Source organism: Salmo salar, chromosome ssa27 (assembly GCF_905237065.1).
Source record: "Salmo salar chromosome ssa27, Ssal_v3.1, whole genome shotgun sequence".
Taxonomy (NCBI): Eukaryota; Metazoa; Chordata; class Actinopteri; order Salmoniformes; family Salmonidae; genus Salmo; species Salmo salar.
The window spans coordinates 16,931,381-16,959,058 of NC_059468.1; the positions used below are offsets into that span (position 1 = coordinate 16,931,381).

The window sequence follows — 27,678 nt, forward strand, 5'->3', positions numbered from 1 at the left end:
ATTCACCCACACAAATACATGCTTTATTCTGTACATTTGTGATTTCAATTTTAAAAAACTATGACTTGGGTTGATTCATTGACGGTACCTGAAGAGGATATGGAGTCAAGTCATGATTCTTTTCACTAGAGAAGCTTTGGTCACATCGAGTCGGACCATTTGTCACGTGATCAATTTCGTGCACCTTCTGCCAGTCAAATCATTTGTAGGCAGTTCAGGAAATCAAGAATGATCTGAAACGGGAGGTGACATTAGAATGGTGACTACACATTTTTTTAACTACATATTAGTGAGAAGAGATCACAGTATAGGTCGAACATGGCAGGGGAGACCTTCAAAGCAGTGAGTTGAACTGTTCGTTAAATGTCTTCTTTGCCTTGCCTGCTAGGCTGGCTAGCTAGAAAGCTAGCCGCATATAGCATCAGCAAATTCAAAATCGACATTTAACAGTTTATGCATGTATGGCTTAAATGACAAAAGTAATGACTCGCTTTGTATGTTAATTTTTGCATAGTATACATGTTTATTTACAGATCACACTAGCAAGAGTTCTCATTCCATGAACTACTCTCTCTGACTCCCAGGAAATGAGCATGGCCACACAACGTTAAAGTCCCCTGATGCAATGTATAACCGCCATACTAAAATCAGAGCTCGATGTACAGTCTCGCTAAAAGACATCGTGTGATGTCCCCTAATATTGAGATTGTGGTTTACCCTCCATTATTTATAAGTTGTCACGTGTTTTGTTCAATGCCAAGGAAAGTGTGTGTGTGGCTCTCATTAGGCAGGATTGCGTGGCTGCCTATGGAGGCAGATTAACGAGGGCATGCCCCAAAATAATGTCAATTTTTCTCAACCAGTGACATGACATTTTTAGGTGAGCGCTGATGCCGCCCTGTGATAAGTGCCCACTTTATCAAAGTCAGGGATGCAAAATATGTATATTGTCCATTCCCAGCGTGCCTCTCCAGGGTGCTGTTGGAGAGAAGAAGCACTCCACCAACATTCCTTTAAAAAAAAAACAAATCTAACATAACTCATGTAGCAGATATATCATATGGTCGAAAGAGTACGTAGCCTAAAGGGTTCAGGAAAAAATGTATGACAAACTTTTAACATCATGCAGGTTTCTCTGATCAAATAGCCTAACCTAAACGGTGCCTAATCAAAAAAATGTTTTAAAGTGTTGACATATCCTAACAGGACAGGTCAAAGTAAAATGGACAATCAGGCTACTCACAACTGCTGTCCAGGAGTTTCATCCCATGGGCTAAATGGTCACGATCAGTGGTTTCAAGTTTGTATCTGTACATTTAGTTATTTATTATTATTATTATTTTTTTTTTTACGAGCTGATCATAGCAGAACAAAAGGGGCAGCAGCAATTTATTTTTTTGTCTCGCCTAGGGCGGCAGAACGGCCAGGACCGGCCCTGGGGTGTGTGTGTGTGTGTGTGTGTGTGTGTGTGTGTGTGTGTGTGTGTGTGTGTGCGTGCGCGCATGTGGTCAGGGCCCTGGCATAGAGCCTATATCTATTAGTCTGGAAACTGTTTGTCCTGTGAGAGACAGCTAAGGAAAACAACAGCGTGTTCTAGCCTATGGAGCGTGACCTTGATGCAGTCCCCACCACCAGTCTACATGTTGTTGTTCAACTTAACCTAGTAACATGCAGATGTTTTGTTTTTCTCCAGTTTTCTAGGGATGGGATTTCTCAGCAAGTCTACTGTAACTGGCAAAAACAGTGGATTAGTTTAAAGTTGATGCTTCAAAGTGACACTGATTGGTGGTGGTGTTTGTCTTTTTGTAGTTAAGGTTGTGTCATTTGGCCCTGCTGGGAAGATGTCCCCGTCCACAGCTGCAACTGTACAGGTCCTTCAGCTCACAAAGGTACTAAACTAACTAGAATGGCTCCTGTTTCTATAGCGCGAGTCAGCTTGATGTACAAGTACACCCAACTATACATGCTGTTACTTAAATACTAACCTTCTAGAAAGCAACTGCAAGATGGGTGAAGACATGGGCATTTCAGCAACACAGTGTGTGCTGTGCACATTTCTTTCCGCCAGGCCAAGGAAGAGTCAAGGGTTGTTCTGGAAGATGTTTTTGGGTGTGGCGGTGGGTGTTCCCGTGGTGGTGGGAGTCCAGTACGCCCTTGCGGAACCTAGAGAGAGACGGAAGATGAAGATCTTGGTGAAGGGAGTCGGTCGCTTCTGTAGGTGGGTCCCATCATAACAATAATATCACCATCCTTTTTGTAGGTGATCAAATGTTTTGAATAATTTCCTTGGAGTTACACTCAAACCATGTCTTTCTCTGTCTCTACAGGTCTATATGTGTAGGACTCTATATCTCAGTAGATTATTGGTGGACCTCCAATGTGATGTTACGTGGCATGGACAAGGTAAGTTTGACAGAAATATTGGGTGCGTTCCTCTGCCCAGGCATCGCTGAAGCATTCCAGATATTACAACGCCTAAATACGTGAAATACCTATCAGCTAACCACATATGTTATAGCAATCTGGTGCCTGACAGCACAGTCGAAGACGTGGCATGAAACCATTGACGCATGCAACGTCTGAGCAGGGCAATGGCGTGAGTCTGCAACGATCTCAGTAGTTCAGTCAGGACACTCACGTCATCTTCCCCTCCCTGTTTTGCCAGAGCAGCCCATCGTTTGTGGCAGGGATGTCATTGTGCCATCAGAGGGCAGCAGACGGCATGGTGGAGGGAGCGGTGCAGAACGGAGGGATCTACGTTAAACTGGGACAGGGCCTGTGTGCTTTCAACCACCTGCTGCCTCCTGAGTACGTCAAGACACTGCAGGTCCTGGAGGATAAGGCTCTCAACAGGACATACAAGGAGGTGAGACCTGCAGTACTTTGTCTTGTCAAACATTGAAGAACAGTTAATGCTCGGCATCCGACCGTAAGGCGCTACAGAGGGTAGTGCGTACGGCCCAGTACATCACTGGGACTAAGCTTCCTGCCATCCAGGACCAATTATTTATTTATTTTTATTTTTATTTATTTTTTCACCTTTATTTAACCAGGTAGGCTAGTTGAGAACAAGTTCTCATTTGCAACTGCGACCTGGCCAAGATAAAGCGTAGCAATATCGACACAAACAACAGAGTTACACATGGAATAAACAAAACATACAGTCAATAATACAGTAGAACAAAAGAAAACAAAGTCTATATACAGTGAGTGCAAATGAGGTAAGTTAAGGCAATAAATAGGCCATGGTGGCGAAGAAATTACAATATAGCAATTAAACACTGGAATGGTAGATGTGCAAGTAGAGATACTGGGGTGCAAAGGAGCAAGATAAATAAATACAGTATGGGGATGATTGCAACCAGATTGTATAGCGGAGAAGGTATGGTGGGATTCGAAATGGTCGGTAATCTGTTTAACTTGGCTTTCGAAGACCTTAGAAAGACAGGGTAGTATAGATAAGTCTGTAGCAGTTTGGGTCTAGAGTGTCACCCCCTTTGAAAAGGGGGATGACCGCGGCAGCTTTCCAATCTTTGGGAATCTCAGACGATACGAAAGAGAGGTTGAACAAGCTAGTAATAGGGGATGCAACAATTTCGGCAGATAATTTAAAAAAGAGAGGATCCAGATTGTCTAGCCCGGCTGATTTGTATGGGTCCAGATTTTGCAGCTCTTTCAGAACATTAGCTATCTGGATTTGGGTGAAGGAGAAATGGGGAGGCTTGGCAAGTTACTGTTGGGGGTGCAGGGCTGTGGACCGGGGTAGCCAGGTGGAAAGCATGGCCAGCCGTAGAAAAATGCTTATTGAAATTCTCAATTATAGTGGATTTATCGGTGGTGACAGTGTTTCCTAGCCTCAGAGCAGTGGGCAGCTGGGAGGAGGTGTTCTTATTCTCCATGGACTTTACACTGTCCCAGAACTTTTTTTGAGTTAGTACTACAGGATGCAAATTTCTGTTAGAAAAGCTAAGGCTAGCTTTTTCAAACTGCCTGTGTATATTTGTTCCTAACTTCCCTGAACAGTTGTATATCACAGGGGCTATTCGATGCTAATGCAGAACGCCACAGGATGTTTTTGTGCTGGTCAAGGGCAGACAGGTCTGGAGTGAACCAAGGACTATATCTATTCCTAGTTCTAAATTGAGTGGGGCGTGCTTATTTAAGATGGTGAAGAAGGCACTTTTAAAGAATAGCCAGGCATCTGACGGGATGAGGTCAATGTCATTCCAGGATACCCCTGCCAGGTCGATTAGAAAGGCCTGCTCGCAGAAGTGTTTTAGGGAGCGTTTGAAAGTGATGAGGGGTGGTCGTTTGGTCGCAGACCCATTACGGATGCAGGCAATGAGGCAGTAATCGCTAAGATCTTGATTGAAAACAGCAGAGGTGTATTTGGAGGGCGAGTTAGTTAGGATGACATCTATGAGGGTGCCCGTGTTTACGGATTTGGGGTTGTCCCTGGTAGGTTCATTGATCATTTGTGTGAGATTGAGGGCATCAAGCTTAGATTGTAGGATGGCCGGGGTGTTAAGCATGTCCCAGTTTAGGTCATCTAGTAGCACAAGCTCAGAGGATAGATGGGGGGCAATCAATTCACATATGGTACCGAGGGCACAGCTGGGGGCAGAGGGAGGTCTATAGCAAGCAGCAACAGTGAGACTTGTTTCTGGAAAGGTGCATTTTTAGAAGTAGAAGCTCGAATTGTTTGGGTACAGACTTGGATAGTAATACAGAACTCTGCAGGCTCTTTGCAGTAGATTGCAACACCTAATATACCAGGCGGTGTCAGAGGAAAGCCCCAATAACTGTCAGACTCCAGTCACCCAAGTCATAGACTGTGTTCTCTCTGCAACCACACGGCAAGCGGTACCGGAGCGCCAATTCTAGGACTAAAAAGCTTAACAGCTTCTACCACTCAAGCCATAAGACTGCTGAACAATTAATCAAATGGCCATCCATACAATTTACATTGACACCACCCTCCATTTGTTATTTACACTGCTGCTACTCACTGTTTATTTATGCAGTCATTTCACCCCTACCTACATGTACAAATGACTTAGACTAACCCGTACCCCCACACATTTACTTGGTAATGGTACCCCCTGTATATAGCCTCATTGTTACTTATTATTTTTTACTTAACTCTTTCTTGAACTGCACTGTTGGTTAAGGGCTTGTAAGTAAGGTATGCACCTGTTGTATTCCGTGCATGTGACACAGTTTGATTTTGATTTGATGAGGCTGTAGTGAAAGTGATAGAGCCATGCTTGTAGTTTTGTCACAGCTTTCAATGCCTCTTCACCATTCATAATGTGAGGCTAGAACTAGCCATCTTATAATGAAAAGCGTTGAGGAACATTCTTCCATTAAATGATCTGTCTGGTTCTACCAGGTAGATGCTCTGTTCATAGAAGACTTCAATACGACTCCAGACAAGATGTTTAAGAAGTTTGACTATGAGCCCATCGCAGCAGCCAGTCTGGCTCAGGTCCACAAGGCAGAGCTGCAGGACGGGACTCCTGTTGCTGTCAAAGTGGGTTCAGGTTAACTGTACTACACATTCAGCCACAGAATTAAAAGTATACTGTGAATGATTTACACTAATAAATAGGGGTCACCTCGCCTGGTTAAACCAAACTACAATTTGGTTAAACCAGGCTAGGTGTATCTCTCCTGATTCTGAATAGTAACCACTCTCTTCTCCAGGTGCAGTACATAGACCTCAGGGATCGGTTTGATGGTGACATCAGGACTCTGGAGATCCTACTGGACGTTATAAAGTTTATGCACCCCAGCTTCGGCTTCAGATGGGTCCTCAAGGCAAGGGCTCAAACTTGTCTGCCAACTTGGTCAAAAACTGTGTTTTATTTTATAGGACATTTATCAGATAATACCTGCAGAGCATGATTAGATACAGCCCTAGACATGGTCCCCTAAACTAACCTAATGTTGGCATTCTCTGATGATTTTAGGACTTGAAGGGGACATTAGCTCAGGAGCTGGACTTTGAGAATGAGGCCAGGAACTCTGAGAGATGTGCAGAGGAACTGAAACACTTCAAATTTGTCGTCGTGCCAAAGGTGTACTGGGACCAAACCAGCAAGGTGAGAAACCGAACTATTCACTGCTGAAAATCACGATGGCTGCATTCAAACAGGCAGCCCAATTTTTTTTGTATCTTTTGACCAATCACATCAGATCTTTTTCTGAGCTAATCTGATTGGTCAAAAGACCAATTTGTGAAAAAATATCAGTATTGGGCTGCCTGTCTAAACGCAGCCTTTGATACCTTCTTGACCACTTTTGTATTATTGTACTGTAATAAACAAACCATTTTCCTTTAGAGAGTGTTGACTGCAGAGTTCTGTGAAGGCTGCAAAATCAACAATTTGGAAGAAATCAAAAGACAAGGACTTAGCTTGAGAGATGTAAGTGCCTGTTGTGACACAACCTTTGTCTATGATCATTAGTACTCCGATGAATGTATAAACAGTTCTCTCTGGCTTTTCAGACTGCTGACAAGCTGATCCGAACGTTTGCAGAGCAGATATTTTACACTGGCTTCATCCACGCTGACCCTCACCCTGGCAATGGTAGGTCAAGGGGCATGTTGACAGTTTCTACTGAACTCTTTACATGCTTATTTTATTGATTTGTGTAACTTGTACCAGTGCAGTTTACAAGATACTTTTCTTAGAAATGGGTCACGTTGATAATAAATAACTACAGTACAACAATATTTTCTTAAAATGACTTGGTGACCTTGAATGCATGTTCTGTACCATGTCACAGTGCTTGTGAGAAGAGGTCCAGACAAGAAGGCAGAGCTAGTACTGTTGGATCACGGCCTGTATGAATACCTCAGTGAAATGTAAGGTTTATAATATGCCATTTAGCAGACACTTTTATCCAAAGCAACTCACAGTAGTGTGGATACATTTTAGATCCTGCAACGTAATCTGTATATTTTAATGGTTCAACTCTAACCTTTGACCCTGTAGTGACAGGGTAGCTCTGTGTAAACTGTGGAGGTCCATAGTCTTGAGAGACGATGCTGCCATGAAGAGGTACTCCAACAGCCTGGGGGTCAAAGGTGAGAGGACAACTGTCATTTAGGCTTAATAAAGTTCAATTTTAATTCAAACTGATTGATTCATTTAAACAGAAGTCATATGCCTTGAACAAATCCAGTCTCACAACAAAGACCTGCATAAAATATCATGTGTCCTATCAGACTACTTCATCTTCTCTGAGATGCTGCTGCAACGGCCAATCAACATGCGGGAATTGGGCCTGTCCAACATCCTGAGTCGTGAAGAGACAACCTATATGAGGGACATGGCTGTCAATCACTTTGACAACATCATGGTCGTGCTCAAGTCCATGCCACGCCCCATGCTGCTGGTGTTCAGGAACATCAACACGGTCCGCAGCATCAACATCACACTGGGAGCTCCTGTAGACAGATACTGTGTCATGGCTAAGAGGTTAGTAACAGCATCATCACACTGGGAGCTCCTGTAGACAGATACTGTGTCATGGCTAAGAGGTTAGTAGCAGCATCATCATCACACTGGGAGCTCCTGTAGACAGATACTGTGTCATGGCTAAGAGGTTAGTAGCAGCATCATCACACTGGGAGCTCCTGTAGACAGATACTGTGTCATGGCTAAGAGGTGAACAGACGAGTGTTTCACATGGCAGCAGTTGTAGATGCTTACTAACCTGTTGTCCTGTCTCCAGCGCTGTGCAATGCTGGGGGCGACTCCAGGCAGAAAGGCCGGGAGTTCTTCCCAGGTTCAGGGTGTTGCGATGGGTGCGGGCCACCTGGGAGAGCCTCAAGTTCGAGTGTGCCCTAAGGTAATGAATTATCCTCAACACTATACACTCAGTAACCACGTTTCCATCCACACTTTTATGCAAGTAAAGTCATACAGTATATAAAATAAATTACGACAGCTGTGATTGGAGTTGGACGCTTCGGTGTAATTTTTATAAATAACGACAGATCATTTGTTCGTTCGACGTGGTGGGATCTTTGTCGATGAAATGGCAGTGGAAACACCTTTATGCGAAAATACTGATAACCATATGGAAGTAAACTTGGGAGTCGCCCGATATGGTACACCCATCTAGTAGCAGGTCAGACCCTCCCACCGTACCGGCCTCCAGATCACCCTGTATTCATTGGGGGTATGGAAACATTACATAATTGGTTTCAAGGGACTTAACGGTACAGGCTGTTGGTGGTGGTGTAGGGAATGTTAACACCAGGCTATTGAGTCATGCTGCTTACTGCCGTTACCATAACGCAACATGGATTCGCCGCTTGTTTTTAGCTGATAGGAGTCAAACCCGATGTGGGAGTCTGCTGCAATAACCTGTCCTTTACAAGGACCAACGATTTGTGTGTTCCGAGGTGCCGTTCTGCACGCCACTGTTGTACTGCGCCATTATTTGCCCGTTTTGTGGCCCATCTGTTGGAAACTCATGCGTGCAAAGCCCTGCAGTTTCAGAAGATACTGGAACCAACGATCAAACCACGCTGTAGCATTTGTGTTGCCCGTTCTAATGTTCAAACAGTAACTGGATGCCTGCATTATACCAAGCCATGGCCACATGACTGTGTCTGTAGGCACTAACCATTTCTGGGAAGGAGGTGGTGTACCTAAATTAACTGGCCAGTATATAGCAGTAGACCTGGCTGGGTAGGTCTTGCTACAAACATTCCCCAGAATACATACAAGTTGGCATTTTTAGTTCCTACAAATTGCCTACATTCCTTACCGTTAACTTCAAATCATTGTATCTTCCCAGGTCTGAGATGGCGATGATGAGTCTGACACGATCCCTGCTGTCTTTGTTGTCTTACTTTAACCTCATATCGCTGGACGAGGAAGTTTACCAATACCTGAAGTAGAGGCCTACAACCCATACCTCAGCTGCATACCTGATACTAGTGACTCCTGTTTAAAGCTCAAGAAATGCAACCCGTTTGACAGGACATGATAGTTGGCAAATGGATAGATGTGCTTCCAAAATGGTGCTATGCATTTCCCACATTTACAGTACATACCAAATCTGCAGATTTATGATGATGTACAATTGTCTTAATCAGTCAGGACAGAAAAAGCAGTAAACACAGCTCCAAGCCAAGGACTCACCAAGTCATGGCATTGAGGAGCACTGTCTCAGTGCTGCCAAGGAATATGTGAACTGACATTAATGCTATTTTATTAAAACACAGAGCCATTTATTTTATTTGACCTTTATTTCACGGCAGTATGTGGAGGTAAACAGCCTGAAAGTGATTCCTTTGAGGTAAGATTCCTGCTGTGACCAGTTACGATTCATATCTGATTGCTCCTTCATTGACTGATGTTTAGGCACTGAGCACATTCAGGCATTTTAACCCTTCTGTTGTGTTCCCGGTCCAAAATGACCACACCATTATAAACAATCTAACAAGTTAAGCTTCTATTTGCTATTTATGGCCTGTAGGCTTCATTGAACTGAGCTCATTTGAGTAAAAAAAAGCATGTATGGATTATAACATACTTGGATGAAAGTGCTTTTTAACAAGGACTGACTGTCCTCACCATATAATTTGGTCATTGTGCTGCCACAATGAAGTGTGAGCAAGGCCTCAAAAGTGTCATATACCAGAACTGTGAGAAAAGGTCTATATATTATTGAAACAATGTTGCGATTATGAGAAGGCCAACAGGTATGGTTCCTGTGGAAGCCAAGCAGGTGAGTGCTCAAACACATGCGGGGGTCTGGAAGAGTGTCCATCTGATGAATGGGCATGTGCATAACTCCATTTTAGGACCGGTCATTTTTGACCGGGAACACCACAGGTGTACAAAAGTTAACACCCCAAATTTAATGAAAATCAATGTATTTTGTGTGGACAAAGTCATGGAACTTGTAAATGGGTCCAATTTGACCAGAACACAGCAGGAGGGTTAACCTTATGTTGCATTACGTGGATAATAGCACATATGACTAAACTGCATAGCTGCAGTGAAAGTCATTAATGTTCATTTTAAGGAAATATTGGGTGCGTCGCTCAATCTAATGTATAAAATGCTCCAACTGCGAAAACAAAAGCTTACGCTGCTGAATAAATGACTTTCATAAATATAAAAGGTAAGAGTTTGTCAACTAAATAAAGTGCCCCACCTCCCCTTGGATTTCTTTGGCACTTGTGTAAATGATGTCCATGACAGATTTGTGAGTTACATGTGCGGATCTGAAATTCTTGAGCCTAGAATGCCAAAATGATTAGAACATTTTATAAAGACCCATACAATCCCGAATTTATCATATTTTGTTGAAAAAATATTCATAAGAAACATGATTAAACAAAATTCACGTTTACGTACAGAAAATAGATACCAAAAAGCCTCCTTTTCATTTAATATAAAAAATGGGGGAAGACCCTGGGTCTCACATGCTGAGGGGGCGTGGTCAAGGATGCTGCTCTCAGAAATGAGCAGTCACCCTGTCAACTTCAAGAAGATCATCCAAGACCTAAAATGGACAGAGGGATACTTTATTCAAATATCTCAACAGTTATTTGCTCCAAGTTGATATGGACTATAGATTGGATTTAGCTACATTATTAAGATGCATCGGCTTGCAGAGCTAGTTTTGTCAGAGAACTAGGCCAAAGAAGGGACTAATAATAATACTCACTATATCAGAGGTGGTGCCAATCTTCTTGGCCAACTCACTACGCTCCATGGTGCTGAGGTACAGGTACTTGTTGAGCAGCTCTCCATCCAGAATGTTCCGCACCGCGTTCTGGAGCTGCCGCCGGTCAGCATGCAACATCCTGGTGGAACGAGATCCAAAAACGGCATTAGTCTTTACCCAAAGTGTCAAATTTCTAAAAAGCCACTTAATGTTGCCTCAAAGCCTAAAAAGTATTTAAGTGTTGCCAACTTAAGATTTATGGGGAAAATACTGATAACCAACCCAAAAAAGTTCAGTGACTGTATGGCAAGTTACCTGAATGCCTTGGGGTTTAATCCTGCGTGGTGTGGCAGCATTGTGGTAAGAGCGTTTTGCAACATCAGCAATCTGCGGTAGGTCTTCTCCTGCATGGGCAGCAGCAGCCCGAGGCCTCCATCCAGAGTTGCTGGAGGGAGGGAAGAGGATTAGTTACTGCTGAAGCACCTGGAAATCCTCTTTGTAGCTACTAACAACACCATGTTGATCCTTCTGAGAGCAACATACCAAGAGGAGAATTTGATCGCATATACTGAAGGAAGATATCACAACTCTTTATTCACATTACCTACTCCTACCCTGTATCTGTCGATACAAATCACAAAGTCAAAGTCGTGTCCTACCAAACCATGTGATGTGTTTGTTGTCCCAGGCCAGGGTCTTCTTGGTGGCTGTGTCCAGTGCCCCTCGACAGGGCATCCTCCAGAAGGCGTTGACATGAGCTCCCACGTTGAAGTCCGCCCTCCTCAGCAGACGCATGCCTCCGAAACTCTCCTTAGCTTCAGCAGGGCGCAAAGTAACACTTCAGTGATCATGATATGGTGGAACTGCAGTTTGTCATCACACATGACCTCTGTCTTTATTTGATATTCAGGTGTTTGTGGGATAAGTATTACAACATTTGTGGTTAACCTGAGTATTCGATATTCTTCATGCTTGTAAGAGAAGTATTACCATGTTTACGTTATAACTCACCTTCAGGCAGATACATGTACACCGACAGATTCTGGTCTCGGTCTGACACTGAAACGTAGAGAAAACAGGTTTATTTTGTGAGGACTAGACATACATAGGCTCTAGCCTGGTAGAGCGTTCTCCTGATTAGCTACCAAAGTTATATAACCTTACCCAGGAATCCCAGCTGGTTGTTATCCACCATAAACTCTACGCTGTAGACCTCCAGAGGCTTGGCGTCCTGGGGAACCAAACACCAAAGCAAAACCATTAAGACAGAGCTCCCCAATTTACATTCAGACGCGGGCTGACTTTTCCTTGAGTGGAAGGTCGGAGGGCCAGAACATAAGTTGTACACTACAAATTGACCGCTAGAATCCCAAACAGATATAGTATGACAAAAACACTATTTCAAACCTTGATTACATTGGGATACGATCACATATGCCTCTCTATTTACATGTGGGAATACATTTCCCAAAATAAAACTGAGCTAATTTCCTGGTGATTTTACAGTCTTATGTACAAGAACTAAAATTATATTCACACACACACACTGAACAAAAATATAAAACATGTAAAAAGTGTTGGTCCCATTTTTCATGAGCTAAAATAAAAGACCCCAGAAATGTTCCATTCGCACAAAAAGCAAATTTCTCTCAAATTCTGTGCACAAATTTCTTCACATCCCTGTTAGTGAGCATTTCTCATTTTCCAAGATAATCCAGCCACCTGACAGGTGTGGCATAACACAAAGCTGATTAAACAGCATAATCATTGTGCTGGGGGAAAAAAGGCCACTCTAAAATGTACAGTTGTGTCACACAACGCCACAGATGTCTCAAATTTTGAGGGAGCGTCCACCAGAGCTGTTGCCAGATAATTTTATGTTAATTTCTCTACCATAAACTGCCTCCAATGTCGTTTTAAAGATCTGGCACTACGTCCAACCGGTCTCACAACCGCAGACCACGTGTAGGTCATGACCTCCACATCCGGTTTCTTCACCTGCGGGATCGTCAGGGGGGGGGGGTGCTGAGGAATATTTCTGTCTTCAATAAAGCCCTTTTTTGGGGAAAAACTAAATGTTGATTGGGGAACCCTGTATTAAGAGAAGAGACTCAAACACTGGCATGAAGAACGAACATGAACGACCCTGATCATTTAAACATCCCCTCCAGCACAGCACTGCTCTCTAGAAGATAAACTCAACACAAGAAACCCTGGGATCCCACATGGGAACACAAGAAAAAAAAACATAGTACTTTCATTCATGAACAGAAACACTCATCTGGGATGTACAGTTAAATCCATAAACAACAAACTAACATGGAACAAAACCCCTCAGAGAATGACAAATCAGAAGAGACTAAATCAGGTGTTACTTGAACACAGTACTTTGAAGTTGACGCTTTCCCTGTGTTACTACTAAAGTAGTTCTGTAGCCTTGCCGTCTTACCGTCTTACCCTGCTAATTAGCGACAACGTCTTACTCTCAGGCTGGTATCTGAGCAGAGAGATGCTCTTCATGACGTCAGCTGCCAGGATAAAGTTCTTGATGCTAAACATCTGGTGGATGTAAAGCTGGGTGTCGATGAAGGCCATGCCTGTCAGGTCATTGTCCTTCAGACTCCACAGAAAGATCTAGACAGAGAGAGGAATAGACAGACACGGTGGTGAGCACAACCAGGACTTTGTCTCAGGATTACGGGAAAGATGGTTGACATACTGTACTTGTGCTCCTTAAAAAAGGGCTTTCTGAACAGTTCTTAAAATAATGGCTAATTCAATAATATCAAAAATACATTAAACTGCAACATGTTGGCCACACAATAAATACAATGTAAATCGGAACAGAATTATATTGAGAGGTGGGTGGGAAATGCATCTAGACAGACATCTGTAGTGGTATAACCAGAGATGGGTCTGTCACCTTCTGTCCGATGGCAGAGACCAAGTATCCGCTGCAGTGACACAGAGCTGTGACCGGTCCCTTCTGCTCCTTCTCATACAGAACCTTGAATTTGTTCTTCGTCAGGGGCTGACCCGGTTCCGGGACCACCTCAATCACATCCAGGATCAGAATCTGGACACAACATTAGAGAGAGAAATAAGTCAACACTCAAATCAACATCGTGATTTCAAATGGCATCGTCTACCAGTCGGTCCTGACCACCTGACCCAACTAGGAAAAACTCTGGACCCCTGCTTTAGACTATAACTTAGAGCATAAAACTTGGGCCTGGAGGTATTCCTGGCTCTAGTCAGTAGTCAGAGTGGTGTTGGTGACTCACCCGGCCCCTACAGGTGACCTCCTCCCCCTGCATGAGACAAGTCCCGGCAGCTATATATCCCTTCAGCCCAGACACCGTCTCCTGACTCCTCAACGCCACAGTCTTCATACACGTCACATGTTCCCACTCCTCCAGGTCAATCCTGACCAATATCACATAGGGAGGGAGGTCACAACAGACACCCAACTGCTGTGGCGTAGATGCTTAAATATAAAATATGCTTCAGATCTATAATGAATATGCCTCATGTTAGAGGCTATGCTCCAGATAGCTACAGTTGTTACCGTGTGTTAGGGATGGCCTCCCAGCTGACAGGAGATATGAGCTGAATGGAGAAATTCTCCTGCTGAGGAGGAATGTAGCGTTCGTCTGAGGAGAACACAGCACCAAGGAATTTTAAAATGGTGGAGGAATGAATAAAGGAACGAAGAAATAAACCAATGAGAAAGTGAAACGCACGGCATGGAGACAGACTGATGCATATACTGGTCCCACCTCTGTCTATGGTCTCAAACTCCTTCTCCTCTCCGGTCATTCTGGGGATGCGAGTGCAGGGGTCCTTCACGCTGGTGCACACTGCATACACCTTGGACTCTACATGGTAGGACACATAGTGAACGGTGCACCTCAGAGGAATCTTCCTGACTGGCCAGGGGGCGTCATACGACAGGTACGTGGGTAGAACACTGATCCTCAGCTCGCCCTGCTTGTTGAAGTAGAGGAAACCTTTAGGGCAGTTGATGTTGTGGAAGGGGGAGAAGGACTCGATTGGTCCGTCGATCGTCATGGGGTGGAGCCTCATCGCCCCCCGTGATGTCACCAGCATCCAGTGAGGGGAGGGGCCACAGATGAACACCTGACACCCAAACCAGAAAACGACACATGAGAACACACAGAACTACAGTAGATATAAAGTCTGTGTGCACAGCAGTACCTCTCCAACATTTATCTTGCAGGGAACCTGAGTATCCAAAAGTGTACCCCTTGTTACCCATGATGTACAGTGCATTCGGAAAGTATTCAGACTTTTATGTTACAGCCTTATTCTAAAATGGATTAAATAGCCCCCCCTCATCAATATACACACAATACCCCATAATGAAAAATCAAAAACAGGTTTAAACATTTTTGCAAAATTATAAAAAATAAGAAAAGTAAATATCGCATTTACATAAGTATTCAGACCCTCAGTACTTTGTTGAAGCACCTTTGGCAGCAATTACAGCCTTGAGTCATCTTGTATATGACGCTACAAGCTTGGCACACCTGTATTTGGGAAGTTCCTTCCATTCTTCTCTGCAGATCCTCTCAAGCTCTGTCAGGTTGGATGAGGAGCGTCCCTGCACAGCTATTTTCAGGTCTCCAGAGATGTTCGATCGGGTTCAAGTCAGGGCTTTGGCTGGGCCACTCAAGGACATTGAGACTTGTCCTGAAGCCACTCCTGCATTGTCTTGGCTGTGTGCTTAGGGTCGTTCTCCTGTTGGAAGGTGAACTGTCACCCGAGTCTGAGGTCCTAAGTGCTCTGGACCAGGTTTTCATCAAGAATCTCTCTGTACTTCGCTCCGTTCATCTTTGCCACGATCCTGACTAGTCTCCCAGTCCATGCCGCTGAAAAACATCTGGAAAGTTCTCCCATCTCCACAGACGAACTCTGGAGCTCTGTCAGAGTGACCATCGGGTTCTTGGTCACTTCTCTGACCAAGGCCCTTCTCCTCCGATAGCTCAGTTTAGCTGGGCGGCCAGCTCTAGGAAGAGTCTCGGTGGTTCCATACTTCTTCCATTTAAGAATGATGGAAGCCACTGTGTTCTTGGGGACCTTCAATGCTGCAGAAACTTTTTGGTACACTTCCTCAGATCTGTGCCTCGACACAATCCTGTCTCGGAGCTCTACGGACAATTCCTTCAACCTCATGGATTGGTTTTTGCTCTGACATGCACTGTCAACCTTATATAGACAGGTGTGTGCCTTTCCAAATCATGTCAAACTGAATTTTACACAGGTGAACTCCAATCAAGTTGTAGAAATGGAAACAGGATGCACCTGAGCTCAATTTCGAATCTCATAGTAAGGGATCTGAATACTGACGTAAATAAGGTATCTGTTTTAAGTGTTTTAAACATTTGCAAACATTTCTAAAAACCTGTTCTTGTTTTGTTTTTATTAGGTAGTGTGTGTAGATGTATGAGGAAAACATTTAATTCATTTCAAAATAAGGCTGTAACGCAACAAAAATGTGGGAAAAGGGTAGGGGTCTGAATACTTTCCGAATGCACTGTGTATATATAGTCTCGTAGGAAAATAACGTCTTACCCCAGAGTAGCCTGAGATATCCTCAAAGTATCTGAACCTGGCCACGCGACCTTTGACCACCGTTGGCCCCTCCTCGCTGAGACCAGCCTGACCCTCCGCCTTCTTATCTTTCTTCACCTTCGACTTCTTCTCCCGGAAGTTGATGTTGTGGGGCATCTGAGACGAGACAGGACAACAGAAGACATACATCATCAGTGTTGAATGGGAGTTTTAGGACTGGTTTCCCAGACACAGATTAATTGGGGCTAGGGGGCAGTATTGAGAATTTTGAAAAAAATATGTGCCCATTTTTAACTGCCTCCTACACCAACTCAGAAGCTAGAATATGAATATTATTGTTCAGGTTTGGATAGAAAACACTCTTGAATTTTCTAAAACTGTTTGAATGGTGTCTGTAAGTATAACAGAACTCATATGGCAGTCAAAACCCTGAGACAAATTCTGACAGGAAGTGGATACCTGATGTGTTGAATTACCTTTAAGCCTATGCCATTGAAACACACAGGGGCTTATTAATTGTTGAGCACTTCCTATGGCTTCCACTAGATGTCACCAGTCTTTAGAAAGTGTTTTGAGTCTTATACTGTGGGAACTGAACGAACAAGAGCCTTGGAACGGTGGTGGCCGATTAGACTCTGGCGCGCGAGTTCATGTTGGGTACTCTTGTTCCAAAACGTTTTAAAAGAGAATGCAATCGTCCGCCTTGAATATTATTCATGTTCTGGTTAAAAAAGGCACTAATGATTTATGCTATACAACGTTTGACATGTTTGAACGAACGTAAATATTTTTTTCCCCCTCGTTTATGAAGACAAGTCCGGCTGGCATAGATCATGTGCTAACACAGAGCTTTTTGGACATAAATTATGAGCTTTTTTTAACAAAACTACATTTGTTATGGACCTGGGATTCCTGGAAGTGACATCTGATGAAGAGAATCAAAGGTAATGGATTATTTCCATAGTATTTTCGATTTTAGATCTCTCCAACATGGCGGTTAGTCTGTATCGCAAAGCGTATTTTTCTGGGCGCAGTGCTCAGATTATTGCAAAGTGTGATTTCCCAGTAAGGTTATTTTTAAATCTGGCAATCCGGTTGCGTTCAAGAGATGTAAATCTATAATTCTTTGAATGACAATATAATATTTTACCAATGTTTTCGAATAGTAATTATTTAATTTGTCGTGCTGCTTGACTGGCGGTTATTGGAGGGAAACGATTTCCTCAACTCAACGCCATAGTAAAACGCTGTTTTTTGATATAAATATGAACTTGATAGAACAAAAAATGCATGTATTGTCTAACAATGTCCTAGGAGTGTCATCTGATGGAGATTGTCAAAGGTTAGTGCATCATTTTAGCTGGTTTTCTGCTTTTGGTGACGCCTGTCTTTGAATTGACAAAACATTACACACAGCTATTGTCAATGTACTCTCCTAACATAATCTAACTTTATGCTTTTGCCGTAAAGCCTTTTTGAAATCGCACAACGTGGTTAGATTAAGGAGATGTTTATCTTTCAAAGGGTGTAAGATAGTTGTATGTTTGAGAAATTTGAATTATGACATTTAATTGTTTTCAAATTTGGCACTCTTGATATTTCACCTGTTGTTGATAGGGTGTACCAGGGGTGGGACGCTTGCGTCCCACATAGCCCATAGAGGTTAAGCTTATTCCTAAAAGTTGTTGACTTGGCTTGTCCAATGGCCTTGCTCTTCTTACCTTCTTGAAGCGGACCTTCAGGTTGCTCTGAGCCTGCTGCTGGTCATATGGGAACGCTTCATATATCAGAAGCTCCTGTTCAACATGGACCTGGGAAAGAAACGGAACATACAGCCAGATATATCTAAAGCAATTTCCAAAATTTGAATCAATGCTACATATTCCGGTGTTCAATCATTCTACTTTAATACCTGTACTGAAAACTCACCAGCAGGTAGGGTCTGCAGTGGTTGTTGCCGAGCGACACCAGGGCCACCTCTTTGACCAATGGGATCTCCCCCTGTCGTGTCACTTCCTCCTTTTTCCCCTCCCCCTGGGCTGCTGATTGGCCGGCGGAGCTGTCAACCAACACTCTCTGGCCAACAGGGAAGTTCTTGACCAGGAACACCAGTCTCCAGTCAGGTAGCTGGTAGATCTAGAGAACAGGAGGAAGTTGCTTTACTATAGCTCTGTTGCGTAGAAAAAGTTCCCCTGTCGGTTGTGGTGTCACTCATTACTATGGCCACGGAGTTCCTGTGAATTTCTGTTCCCAGGCTTTTATCCAACCTCTAAACAGCACCATAGTATAAATGTTGGCTTTTACCACAGTTAACAAATGTGTAAATTATGTGTAATTATGTAAACTAAATGATTACAATACAATGTGCAATACAATACAGCTATTGTTAATATGATGCTGATAAAGTAGACATTGATCCTGACCTCCATGACACCGTTCTCGCGGACCATCATGCACCAGTGTGTGGGTTCAGCTCGTCCCAACCTCCCCTCGGACCCCCCACCCAGGGCCCCAGAGGAGAGGCGGTAGCCGGGGTGGGACTCGTCTTTGGTGGGGGTGATGCCTGCTGGGTTACAGTCTCCATACAACATCTCCTCCTCATCATCCACTGTGTTACTAAAGAGGAGACATGGGAGAGAGGTTTACTGCTAAACTCTGAGGTGAGACAGTGCCTTCACTGACTACGAAACACTCCCCCAAATTAAAAAAAAGGGTTCATGGGGAATGATGGTATTGCTCTCATTCTTCAGTTTAAAACAATATACTTTATTCAAAAACATCCTACCTGAGGTCCTATATGATTGCCTCTTACCTGAGGTCCTGTAGAATGGTCTCGGTCTCTGATTGGCTCTTGAACATGCTGTCTTGATCCTCAGTGTGACAGGTCTGCTTGTTCTCTGTGGTGAACATCCCGCTGACGTCACGGAAGGCACACAGCGTGATCACACGGGGTTGCTGTAGGGGAGAGAGGGTCACCGGTCCGACAATCCTATTTTTTCACTCATTCATCCATCGGGTTGTGTTGTAATACTGCCTGGCTTAGTTGTGCAGTGCAGGATATGACCAAGACTCACAGCAGCTATGTGGTTTCTGCAGGGCCAGGCTGTAGTGTAATGTGTTGTTATGTAGTGTCGTATCAGTGACTCACAGCAGCTATCTGTGGTTTCTGCAGGGCCAGGCTGTAGTGTAATGTGTTGTTATGTAGTGTCGTATCAGTGACTCACAGCAGCTATGTGGTTTCTGCAGGGCCAGGCTGTAGTGTAATGTGTTGTTATGTAGTGTCGTATCAGTGACTCACAGCAGCTATGTGGTTTCTGCAGGGCCAGGCTGTAGTGTAATGTGTTGTTATGTAGTGTCGTATCAGTGACTCACAGCAGCTATGTGGTTTCTGCAGGGCCAGGCTGTAGTGTAATGTGTTGTTATGTAGTGTCGTATCAGTGACTCACAGCAGCTATGTGGTTTCTGCAGGGCCAGGCTGTAGTGTAATGTGTTGTTATGTAGTGTCGTATCAGTGACTCACAGCAGCTATGTGGTTTCTGCAGGGCCAGGCTGTAGTGTAATGTGTTGTTATGTAGTGTCGTATCAGTGACTCACAGCAGCTATCTGTGGTTTCTGCAGGGCCAGGCTGTAGTGTAATGTGTTGTTATGTAGTGTCGTATCAGTGACTCACAGCAGCTATGTGGTTTCTGCAGGGCCAGGCTGTAGTGTAATGTGTTGTTATGTAGTGTCGTATCAGTGACTCACAGCAGCTATGTGGTTTCTGCAGGGCCAGGCTGTAGTGTAATGTGTTGTTATGTAGTGTCGTATCAGTGACTCACAGCAGCTATCTGTGGTTTCTGCAGGGCCAGGCTGTAGTGTAATGTGTTGTTATGTAGTGTCGTATCAGTGACTCACAGCAGCTATGTGGTTTCTGCAGGGCCAGGCTGTAGTGTAATGTGTTGTTATGTAGTGTCGTATCAGTGACTCACAGCAGCTATGTGGTTTCTGCAGGGCCAGGCTGTAGTGTAATGTGTTGTTATGTAGTGTCGTATCAGTGACTCACAGCAGCTATCTGTGGTTTCTGCAGGGCCAGGCTGTAGTGTAATGTGTTGTTATGTAGTGTCGTATCAGTGACTCACAGCAGCTATCTGTGGTTTCTGCAGGGCCAGGCTGTAGTGTAATGTGTTGTTATGTAGTGTCGTATCAGTGACTCACAGCAGCTATCTGTGGTTTCTGCAGGGCCAGGCTGTAGTGTAATGTGTTGTTATGTAGTGTCGTATCAGTGACTCACAGCAGCTATGTGGTTTCTGCAGGGCCAGGCTGTAGTGTAATGTGTTGTTATGTAGTGTCGTATCAGTGACTCACAGCAGCTATGTGGTTTCTGCAGGGCCAGGCTGTAGTGTAATGTGTTGTTATGTAGTGTCGTATCAGTGACTCACAGCAGCTATGTGGTTTCTGCAGGGCCAGGCTGTAGTGTAATGTGTTGTTATGTCGTGTCGTATCAGTGACTCACCGCAGCTATCTGTGGTTTCTGCAGGGCCAGGCGGTGGGTCTTGCCCATGTAGGAGTCGGTCTTCAGGACGAACATGGTGACCACTCCGTCGGCCGTCATGATGACCACATAGGGGTCCGCTACGGAGCACTGCACTATGGGAGAACCCAGGTCCACCGGGATGAAGTGCAGCTGGGTCACTGGAAGGAACATCAAATCAAAATGACTTCTAAAGCCCCTTTAGTTGTCACAAAGTGTTTGACAGTCAGTGAAAGAGAGGATGAGTGACGGGTAGGGACACAGAGGATCATGGATTATTTTCTTATTTTATTGAAAGACGGACAGATCTCGCTACCTCCTTCCAGTAGCCGTATGCCCATGGGCGAGACCTGGATGATGTATTTGTTGTCTCCGATGTTCCCAGCGAACACAGTGGGCCCCTGGGTGGCAAAACCACTGGTGTCCAGCTCCATGATCTCCTGGCCCGTCTGCAGGATCTAGAGAACCACACAGGAGGGGTTCCAGTTACCTTCAATTGGCCTCAATCATTACCCTTAACTCAATCAACATTACAGACTCAATCTAAACGTACTGGAGCATTGTAGGAGAGGGAAAAGCTCCCTGTCAGACTGCTGTGTAGAGCGGAGTGTGTCTAGGGGTGCAGTGTGTACTGTACTGTGTAGAGCGGAGTGTGTCTAGGGGTGCAGTGTGTACTGTACTGTGTAGAGCGGAGTGTGTCTAGGGGTGCAGTGTGTACTGTACTGTGTAGAGCGGAGTGTGTCTAGGGGTGCAGTGTGTACTGTACTGCGTAGAGCGGAGTGTGTCTAGGGGTGCAGTGTGTACTGTACTGCGTAGAGCGGAGTGTGTCTAGGGGTGCAGTGTGTACTGTACTGCGTAGAGCGGAGTGTGTCTAGGGGTGCAGTGTGTACTGCACTGTGTAGAGCGGAGTGTGTCTAGGGGTGCAGTGTGTACTGCACTGTGTAGAGCGGAGTGTGTCTAGGGGTGCAGTGTGTACTGTACTGCGTAGAGCGGAGTGTGTCTAGGGGTGCAGTGTGTACTGTACTGCGTAGAGCGGAGTGTGTCTAGGGGTGCAGTGTGTACTGTACTGCGTAGAGCGGAGTGTGTCTAGGGGTGCAGTGTGTACTGTACTGCGTGAGAGCGGAGTGTGTCTAGGGGTGCAGTGTGTACTGTACTGCGTAGAGCGGAGTGTGTCTAGGGGTGCAGTGTGTACTGTACTGCGTAGAGCGGAGTGTGTCTAGGGGTGCAGTGTGTACTGTACTGCGTAGAGCGGAGTGTGTCTAGGGGTGCAGTGTGTACTGTACTGCGTAGAGCGGAGTGTGTCTAGGGGTGCAGTGTGTACTGTACTGCGTAGAGCGGAGTGTGTCTAGGGGTGCAGTGTGTACTGTACTGCGTAGAGATGTGGTGGGAGGTGTGGGTGTACCATGGTGGAGTCCTCTCTGCTGAGAATCAGGAAGCCATGTTTTTTCTTATCATCCTCCACTGGCGCAGGCTCCGTCTTCTCCTCTTCTTCCTCAGGGGTCTCACCTTCTCCCTCAGCTGCAGGGGGCTTGTCTTTATCTTTGACTTTCTCCTTGACTTTCTCCTTGACCTCATTGGAGATGACAGTCCACATGTCATGGCAACCTGGCAGCTCAAAGGTGGTGACCACCTGGGGTCGGATGCTTCTCTGGGAGGGGCCAGGACAAAAACGATCAATGATCAATAACAGAACAATGACCCCTAGGAGTAAGTGACCACCTGGGGACTGATGCTCCTCTGGGAGGACAAGGGGCCACACAAAACAGTCATCAATAACCACAGAACTATGGCAAGAGGGAATAACTGAATCATCCACTCAAAGCTGACACTGAAAATATAAGCTCTTCACATTGGTCTTTTTATCAGTCTTCACAATGTTCTTTCCATGAATGCATGTATAAGTGTGTCTGGGTGGTTTATAAGCTGCTCCATGGATCTCTGAGGCAGCAGCCCTGGTAAACCCAGAGTGGTTATTCTCTGTAGCACCGTCACTGAACCTGAGGTAGACAGACCTCGCCACCACAGGTCTTAGAACAGTGCATCCACAAGCATGCATTTGCACAGAAATACAAAAGACAGGCTGAGTAGAGTATTAACTAGACTGAGTAGAGTATTAACCAGGCTGAGTAGAGTATTTACCTGAAGCACAGACAGACCTCCATTCTTCCCAAAGCCAGAACACACCACTATCTCCAGGTCAGGTTCTGGGTTGGTCTGGAACTGTGGACACAGAAATACCAGACAGTGCTTAATGTGTTTTACTGTTTGCATAGCAACAGCTTGAGAAAATACCTTGGTAGAGGAATTAGATATTGATCAGCTCTTTCACAAATAGAACACAGGACCGGAAAGACTCTTAAAAAGGTTAGAAACCTCTTTTGCGAGGGTGATCTGGAATGAAAGAAAGTGTTTAAGTACCTCTTCAGAGAGGAAGGCTGGCTCCCCCATGGACGCACCAGCACAAGGTCCGATGTTCAGTATGCTGTCACACACCTGGAAGCAAACATACCAAAACCATATTGTAAAGACTGCAATAACCAAGACTAGAGTAATAGGAATAATGAACTGATGAAGCTTCAACTGGGGTAACAAGGGGTCCTACCTCAAAGGAGTAAGTGGCCAACTGTGTGCCAGACGCCGCCTCGCTCCCGTACACCTCAATTTCATCCACCTCATCAGGCAGTTGGTTCTTACCAGCTGGATACGGGACATGGGAGGAAACACGTCGTTCATAAATATAAGAAGATTATTATAGATGACCTTATCACCTTAGTTAGTTCCATACATTCAGTGCATTCGGAAAGTATTCAGAGCCCTTGACCTTTTCCACATTTTGTTACATTATAGCCTTATTCTAAAACGTATTAAATAAAAAAAGTTACATCTTCAGCAGTCTACACACAATATCCCCAAAATGACAAAGCGAAAACAGGTTTTAGAAATGTTAGCAAATGTATAAAACAATTAAAATAAAAAATTACCTTATTTGCATAAGTATTCAGACCCTTTGCTATGAGACTCGAAATTGATCTCAGGTACATCCCGTTTCCATTGATCATCCTTGAGATGTTTCTACAACTTGGAGTCCCCCTGTGGTAAATTCAATTGATTGTACATGATTTGGAAAGGCTCACTCCTGTCTAGATAAAGTTCCACAGTTGACAGTGCATGTCAGAGCAAAAACCAAGCCATGAGGTCGAAGGAATTGTCCGTAGAGTTCTGAGACAGGATTATGTCTAGGCACAGATCTGGGGGAGGGTACAAAAAAAAAAAATGTAGGCAGCATTGAATGTCTCCCAAAAACATATTGGCCTTTATCACTCTTCAATGGAAGAAGTTTGCAACCACCAAGACTCTTCCAAGAGCTGGCCCCCCGGCCAAACTGAGCAATTGGGGGAGAAAGAACCCGATGGTCACTATGACAGAGCTCCAGAGTTCCTCTGTGGAGATGGGAGAACCTTCCAGAAGGACAACCATCTATGCAGCACTCCACCAATCAGGCCTTTATGGCAGAGCGGCCAGACTGAAGCCACTCCTCAGTAAAAGGCACATGACAGCCAGCTTGTTTGCCAAAAGGCACCTAAAGACTCTCAGACCATGAGAAACAAGAGTATCTGTTCTGATGAAACCAAGATTGAACTATTTGGCCTGAATGCCAAGTGTCACATCTAGAGGAAACCTGGCACCACCCCTGTGGTGAAGCATGGTGGTGGCAGCGTCATACTGTGGGGATTTTTTTCAGCGGCAGGGACTGGGAGACTAGTCAGGATCGAGGCAAAGATGTACGGAGCAAAGTACAGAGAGATCCTTGATGAAAACCTGCTCCAGAGCGCTCAGGACCTCAGACTGGGGCGAATGTTCACCTTCCAACAGGACAACAACCCTAAGCACATAGCCAAGACAACGCACGATTGCCTTCGAGACAAGTCTTTGAATGTCCATTAGTGGCCCAGCCAGAGCCTGGACTTGAACCCGATCGAACATCTCTGGAGAGACCTGAAAATAGCTGTGCAGGGACGCTCCCATCCAACCTGAGAACTTGAGAGGATCTGCAGAGAAGAATGGGAGAAACTCCCCAAATACAGTGTGCCAAGCTTGTAGCGTCATACACAGACTCGAGGCTGTTATCACTGCTTCAAAGTAAAGAGTCTGAATACTTATGTAAATGTGATACTTCAGTAATTTATTTTTTATAAATTAGCAAAAATGTCTAAAAACCTGTTTTTGCTTTGTCATTATGGGGCATTGTGTGTAGATTGATGAGGGGGGAAAAGTATTTCATCAATTTTAGAATAAGTCTGTAACCTAACAAAATGTGGAAAAAGTCAAGGGGTGTGAATACTTTCCTTTTGGCACTGTATGTAAAGAAGGGTAATATGCAAGACACAACCAAGACATTGTAATACACCAACTGTCCAAATACCTGTCAACTTGGTAGAGGAATCACCCCTCTTCTTTTTACTAGGAGGTTCCTCCTGGAATTATCATCAAGGTCATTATGCAATTTATATCAGAATACACACATAGGAATGTGTATCAGCAATTCATTTAGCATTTCTATTTACAAAATGGACGACGGGCAGCAGGTAGCCTGGCGGTAAGAGCGTTGGGCCAGCAACAGAAAAGACACTAGTTCCAATACCCGAGCCGACAAGGTAAAGAACCTGTCCATGTGCTCTTGAGCAAGGCACTTAACCCTAATTTGCTCCAAGGGCGCTTTACTACTATGGTTGACCCTGTAAAACACCACATTTCACTGCACCTATCTGGTGTATGTGACAATAAAAAATAAAAATCAGGGGTGAACTATAACATGCGACATCATCACATATGTGTCATATTTCCACATCTGCTAGTCAAAGAACAGTCACAACACCAGCTGAAGTGCTAAAAATGTGTTTATAGGTGGAACACGAGCACGGAAGCTATTCAAGGACAACGACTGCTACTTGTTTTTGAAACCACAAAATGAATCCTCTTTTGGCGACGTCAACATCCATTTACAACTGGCTACATTTTGAAGCTCAATCTGACCAATTATGCCTCAACTAATCTATGGAATCTTTACATTTTTGACAGAATCACACACAGCAATATGCCACAAGGACCAGACAGAGGAGAATATCTGCATATGAAACTCAAATCCAAATCAACTCACCTGCTTCTCCTCATCGGTCTCCTCTTCCTTCTCTTTGTCCTCCTCCGCTGGTGGTTTCTCTGGATTCTCCTGGTACTTCTCTGTGTATTTCAGCAAGAGGCTGTTTCCCAGCCGGGACCCCAGGAACAGATACCCAGGCTCCATGGTCATCATCTGGAGGGGACGAGGGACAGGGGTGAAGGGGAGGAGAAGCTCTATGCTTCCACAGCTCCATGACCAGTTCTCTCTTAGTCAACGGCTGGCAGCAGACTGTGAATATCACTGCACTGCTCTCTCCAACACTAAGTGGATGTGTGTGTACACCAGCCCTTCTTTGCCAAAAACTCTAATGCGCTCTCTTCCCCCTCGCTTCCCTTTTTCTCTCCCCTCCCTTTCTCTCCCCTCCCTCTGTACATGAGTTTGCGCATTATGCAGTAAACTGTCAAGCAAGGGCTGCTGTCAGCACATATTATCTCTCTGTGTGTGTGTGTGTGTGTGTGTGTGTGTGTGTGTGTGTGTGTGTGTGTGTGTGTGTGTGTGTGTGTGTGTGTGCAATGCGTCTGGAACGGCATCCGTCCATAAGACTTACACCGGACCTCATAGTAAACTCACGCTGCCACCCACCCACCCACACACACACACTGTATGCTACTTACACAGGTGGTGAGGACGCTGGCAGCAGCCTTGTCCAAGTGGAAGGCCCGGACACTCCTCATGCCATCAGTGATCAGGGTCAACACATAGCTGAGGAGAGGAGACAGGCACACAGTCAAAGCATGACTCTTACAAGGTCATGACAGAATACAATGCCGTTCCAGCTGTAGTTATTTCTACTACGCCACACCGGTTGGAGGGCACAAAACATTGCTTTAACAAGGTCTAATTAAGCATTTACGGCAAATAAATACACACAGCTAATAAATCCCAACACAACTGTTCTGTGCTCTACTCACATCTCTCCTCCTTTCAGAGAGATTACCATCTTGTCAGAGCCGATGAAGGAGGACTGGGAACAATCTAGAGTGATTTTCACCTCCTCCTGTATACCTGGAACACCAACACAGCCTTATTAGAAGACAAAGGCGCATACATGCTTCCAACACGTTCTGAAGCTTTTTACCTGCAGGTATATTGCAGCTTAAGCACGACTCCAACACCATCATTAGGTTTGCTGACAACACAACCTTGGTAGGCCTTATCACCAACAACGATTAGACAGCCTATAGGGAGGTCCGAGACCTGGCAGAAAAAGGAGGGCCGAACACGCCCCCATTCACGTCGACGGGGCTGTAGTGGAGCGGGTGGAGAGCTTCAACTTCCTTGGTGTCCACATCACCAACAATCTATCGTGGTCTATTCAACACCTGTTCCCCCTCAGGAGACTGAAAAGATTTGGCATGGTTCCCCAGATCCTCAAAAAGTTATACAGCTGCACCTTCGAGAGCATCCTGACCGGTTATATCACCGCCTGGTATGGCAACTACTCCAAAAGACTCCTTAACAGCTTCTACCCCCAACCAATAAGACTGCTGAACAATTAATCAAATGGCCACCTGGACTATTTGCATTGACCCTCTAGTTGCAATTGTTTTTTTATTTATTTTTTTAACACTGCTGCTACTCGCTGTTTATCATCTATGCATAGCCACTTTACCCCTACCTACATGTACATATTACCTCAATTACCTCAACCAACCTGTACCTCGGCACATTGACTCAGTACCGGTATCCCCTG

The 27,678-nt window shown here is 44.7% G+C and overlaps 2 protein-coding genes across 3 annotated transcripts in view; one reads left to right on the top strand and one right to left on the bottom strand.

The window, feature by feature from the left end:
• LOC106588594 (uncharacterized aarF domain-containing protein kinase 5) lies at positions 1–9,256 on the top strand. 2 transcript variants are annotated; one of them, XM_014177749.2, is made up of 15 exons: positions 1–259; positions 1,810–1,889; positions 2,069–2,218; positions 2,328–2,403; positions 2,666–2,866; positions 5,393–5,533; positions 5,707–5,820; positions 5,973–6,104; positions 6,345–6,428; positions 6,512–6,593; positions 6,793–6,871; positions 7,002–7,093; positions 7,235–7,487; positions 7,744–7,860; positions 8,818–9,256. In XM_014177749.2, exons 1-15 carry the CDS (start codon positions 257–259, stop codon positions 8,918–8,920), a joined length of 1,707 nt encoding a protein of 568 aa, XP_014033224.1. In that variant the 5' UTR covers positions 1–256; the 3' UTR covers positions 8,921–9,256. The 2 variants fall into 2 exon arrangements, with proteins under 2 accessions (XP_014033224.1, XP_014033223.1); XM_014177748.2 differs by having other exon boundaries at positions 156–342.
• The window catches only part of LOC106588592 (cleavage and polyadenylation specificity factor subunit 1), a 22,501-nt gene continuing 4,075 nt past the window's right edge, over positions 9,253–27,678 (bottom strand). The window contains exons 10-35 of the mRNA XM_014177742.2: positions 26,897–26,990; positions 26,600–26,687; positions 25,965–26,117; positions 25,230–25,281; positions 23,409–23,503; positions 23,225–23,299; positions 22,946–23,026; positions 22,209–22,454; positions 21,123–21,264; positions 20,789–20,967; positions 19,109–19,251; positions 18,720–18,912; positions 18,226–18,432; positions 18,018–18,107; positions 16,297–16,452; positions 14,481–14,841; positions 14,270–14,354; positions 13,986–14,127; positions 13,625–13,777; positions 13,159–13,335; positions 11,866–11,932; positions 11,713–11,760; positions 11,361–11,516; positions 11,017–11,146; positions 10,702–10,840; positions 9,253–10,536 (exon numbers count right to left, since the gene is read on the bottom strand). Coding sequence (XP_014033217.2) covers positions 10,489–10,536; positions 10,702–10,840; positions 11,017–11,146; positions 11,361–11,516; positions 11,713–11,760; positions 11,866–11,932; positions 13,159–13,335; positions 13,625–13,777; positions 13,986–14,127; positions 14,270–14,354; positions 14,481–14,841; positions 16,297–16,452; positions 18,018–18,107; positions 18,226–18,432; positions 18,720–18,912; positions 19,109–19,251; positions 20,789–20,967; positions 21,123–21,264; positions 22,209–22,454; positions 22,946–23,026; positions 23,225–23,299; positions 23,409–23,503; positions 25,230–25,281; positions 25,965–26,117; positions 26,600–26,687; positions 26,897–26,990 — 3,500 coding nt within the window. The 3' untranslated portion in view covers positions 9,253–10,488. The remainder of the gene's footprint in view (positions 10,537–10,701; positions 10,841–11,016; positions 11,147–11,360; positions 11,517–11,712; positions 11,761–11,865; positions 11,933–13,158; positions 13,336–13,624; positions 13,778–13,985; positions 14,128–14,269; positions 14,355–14,480; positions 14,842–16,296; positions 16,453–18,017; positions 18,108–18,225; positions 18,433–18,719; positions 18,913–19,108; positions 19,252–20,788; positions 20,968–21,122; positions 21,265–22,208; positions 22,455–22,945; positions 23,027–23,224; positions 23,300–23,408; positions 23,504–25,229; positions 25,282–25,964; positions 26,118–26,599; positions 26,688–26,896; positions 26,991–27,678) is intronic.

Excerpts from the sequence above, each read along its gene's own strand:
- LOC106588594 (XM_014177748.2), top strand. The coding sequence starts at position 319 with ATGGCAGGGGAGACCTTCAAAGCA. Across the intron at positions 5,534-5,706 it reads GGACTCCTGTTGCTGTCAAA|GTGCAGTACATAGACCTCAG; the intron begins GTGGGTTCAGGT and ends TCTCTTCTCCAG. Across the intron at positions 6,429-6,511 it reads AAGGACTTAGCTTGAGAGAT|ACTGCTGACAAGCTGATCCG; the intron begins GTAAGTGCCTGT and ends CTGGCTTTTCAG.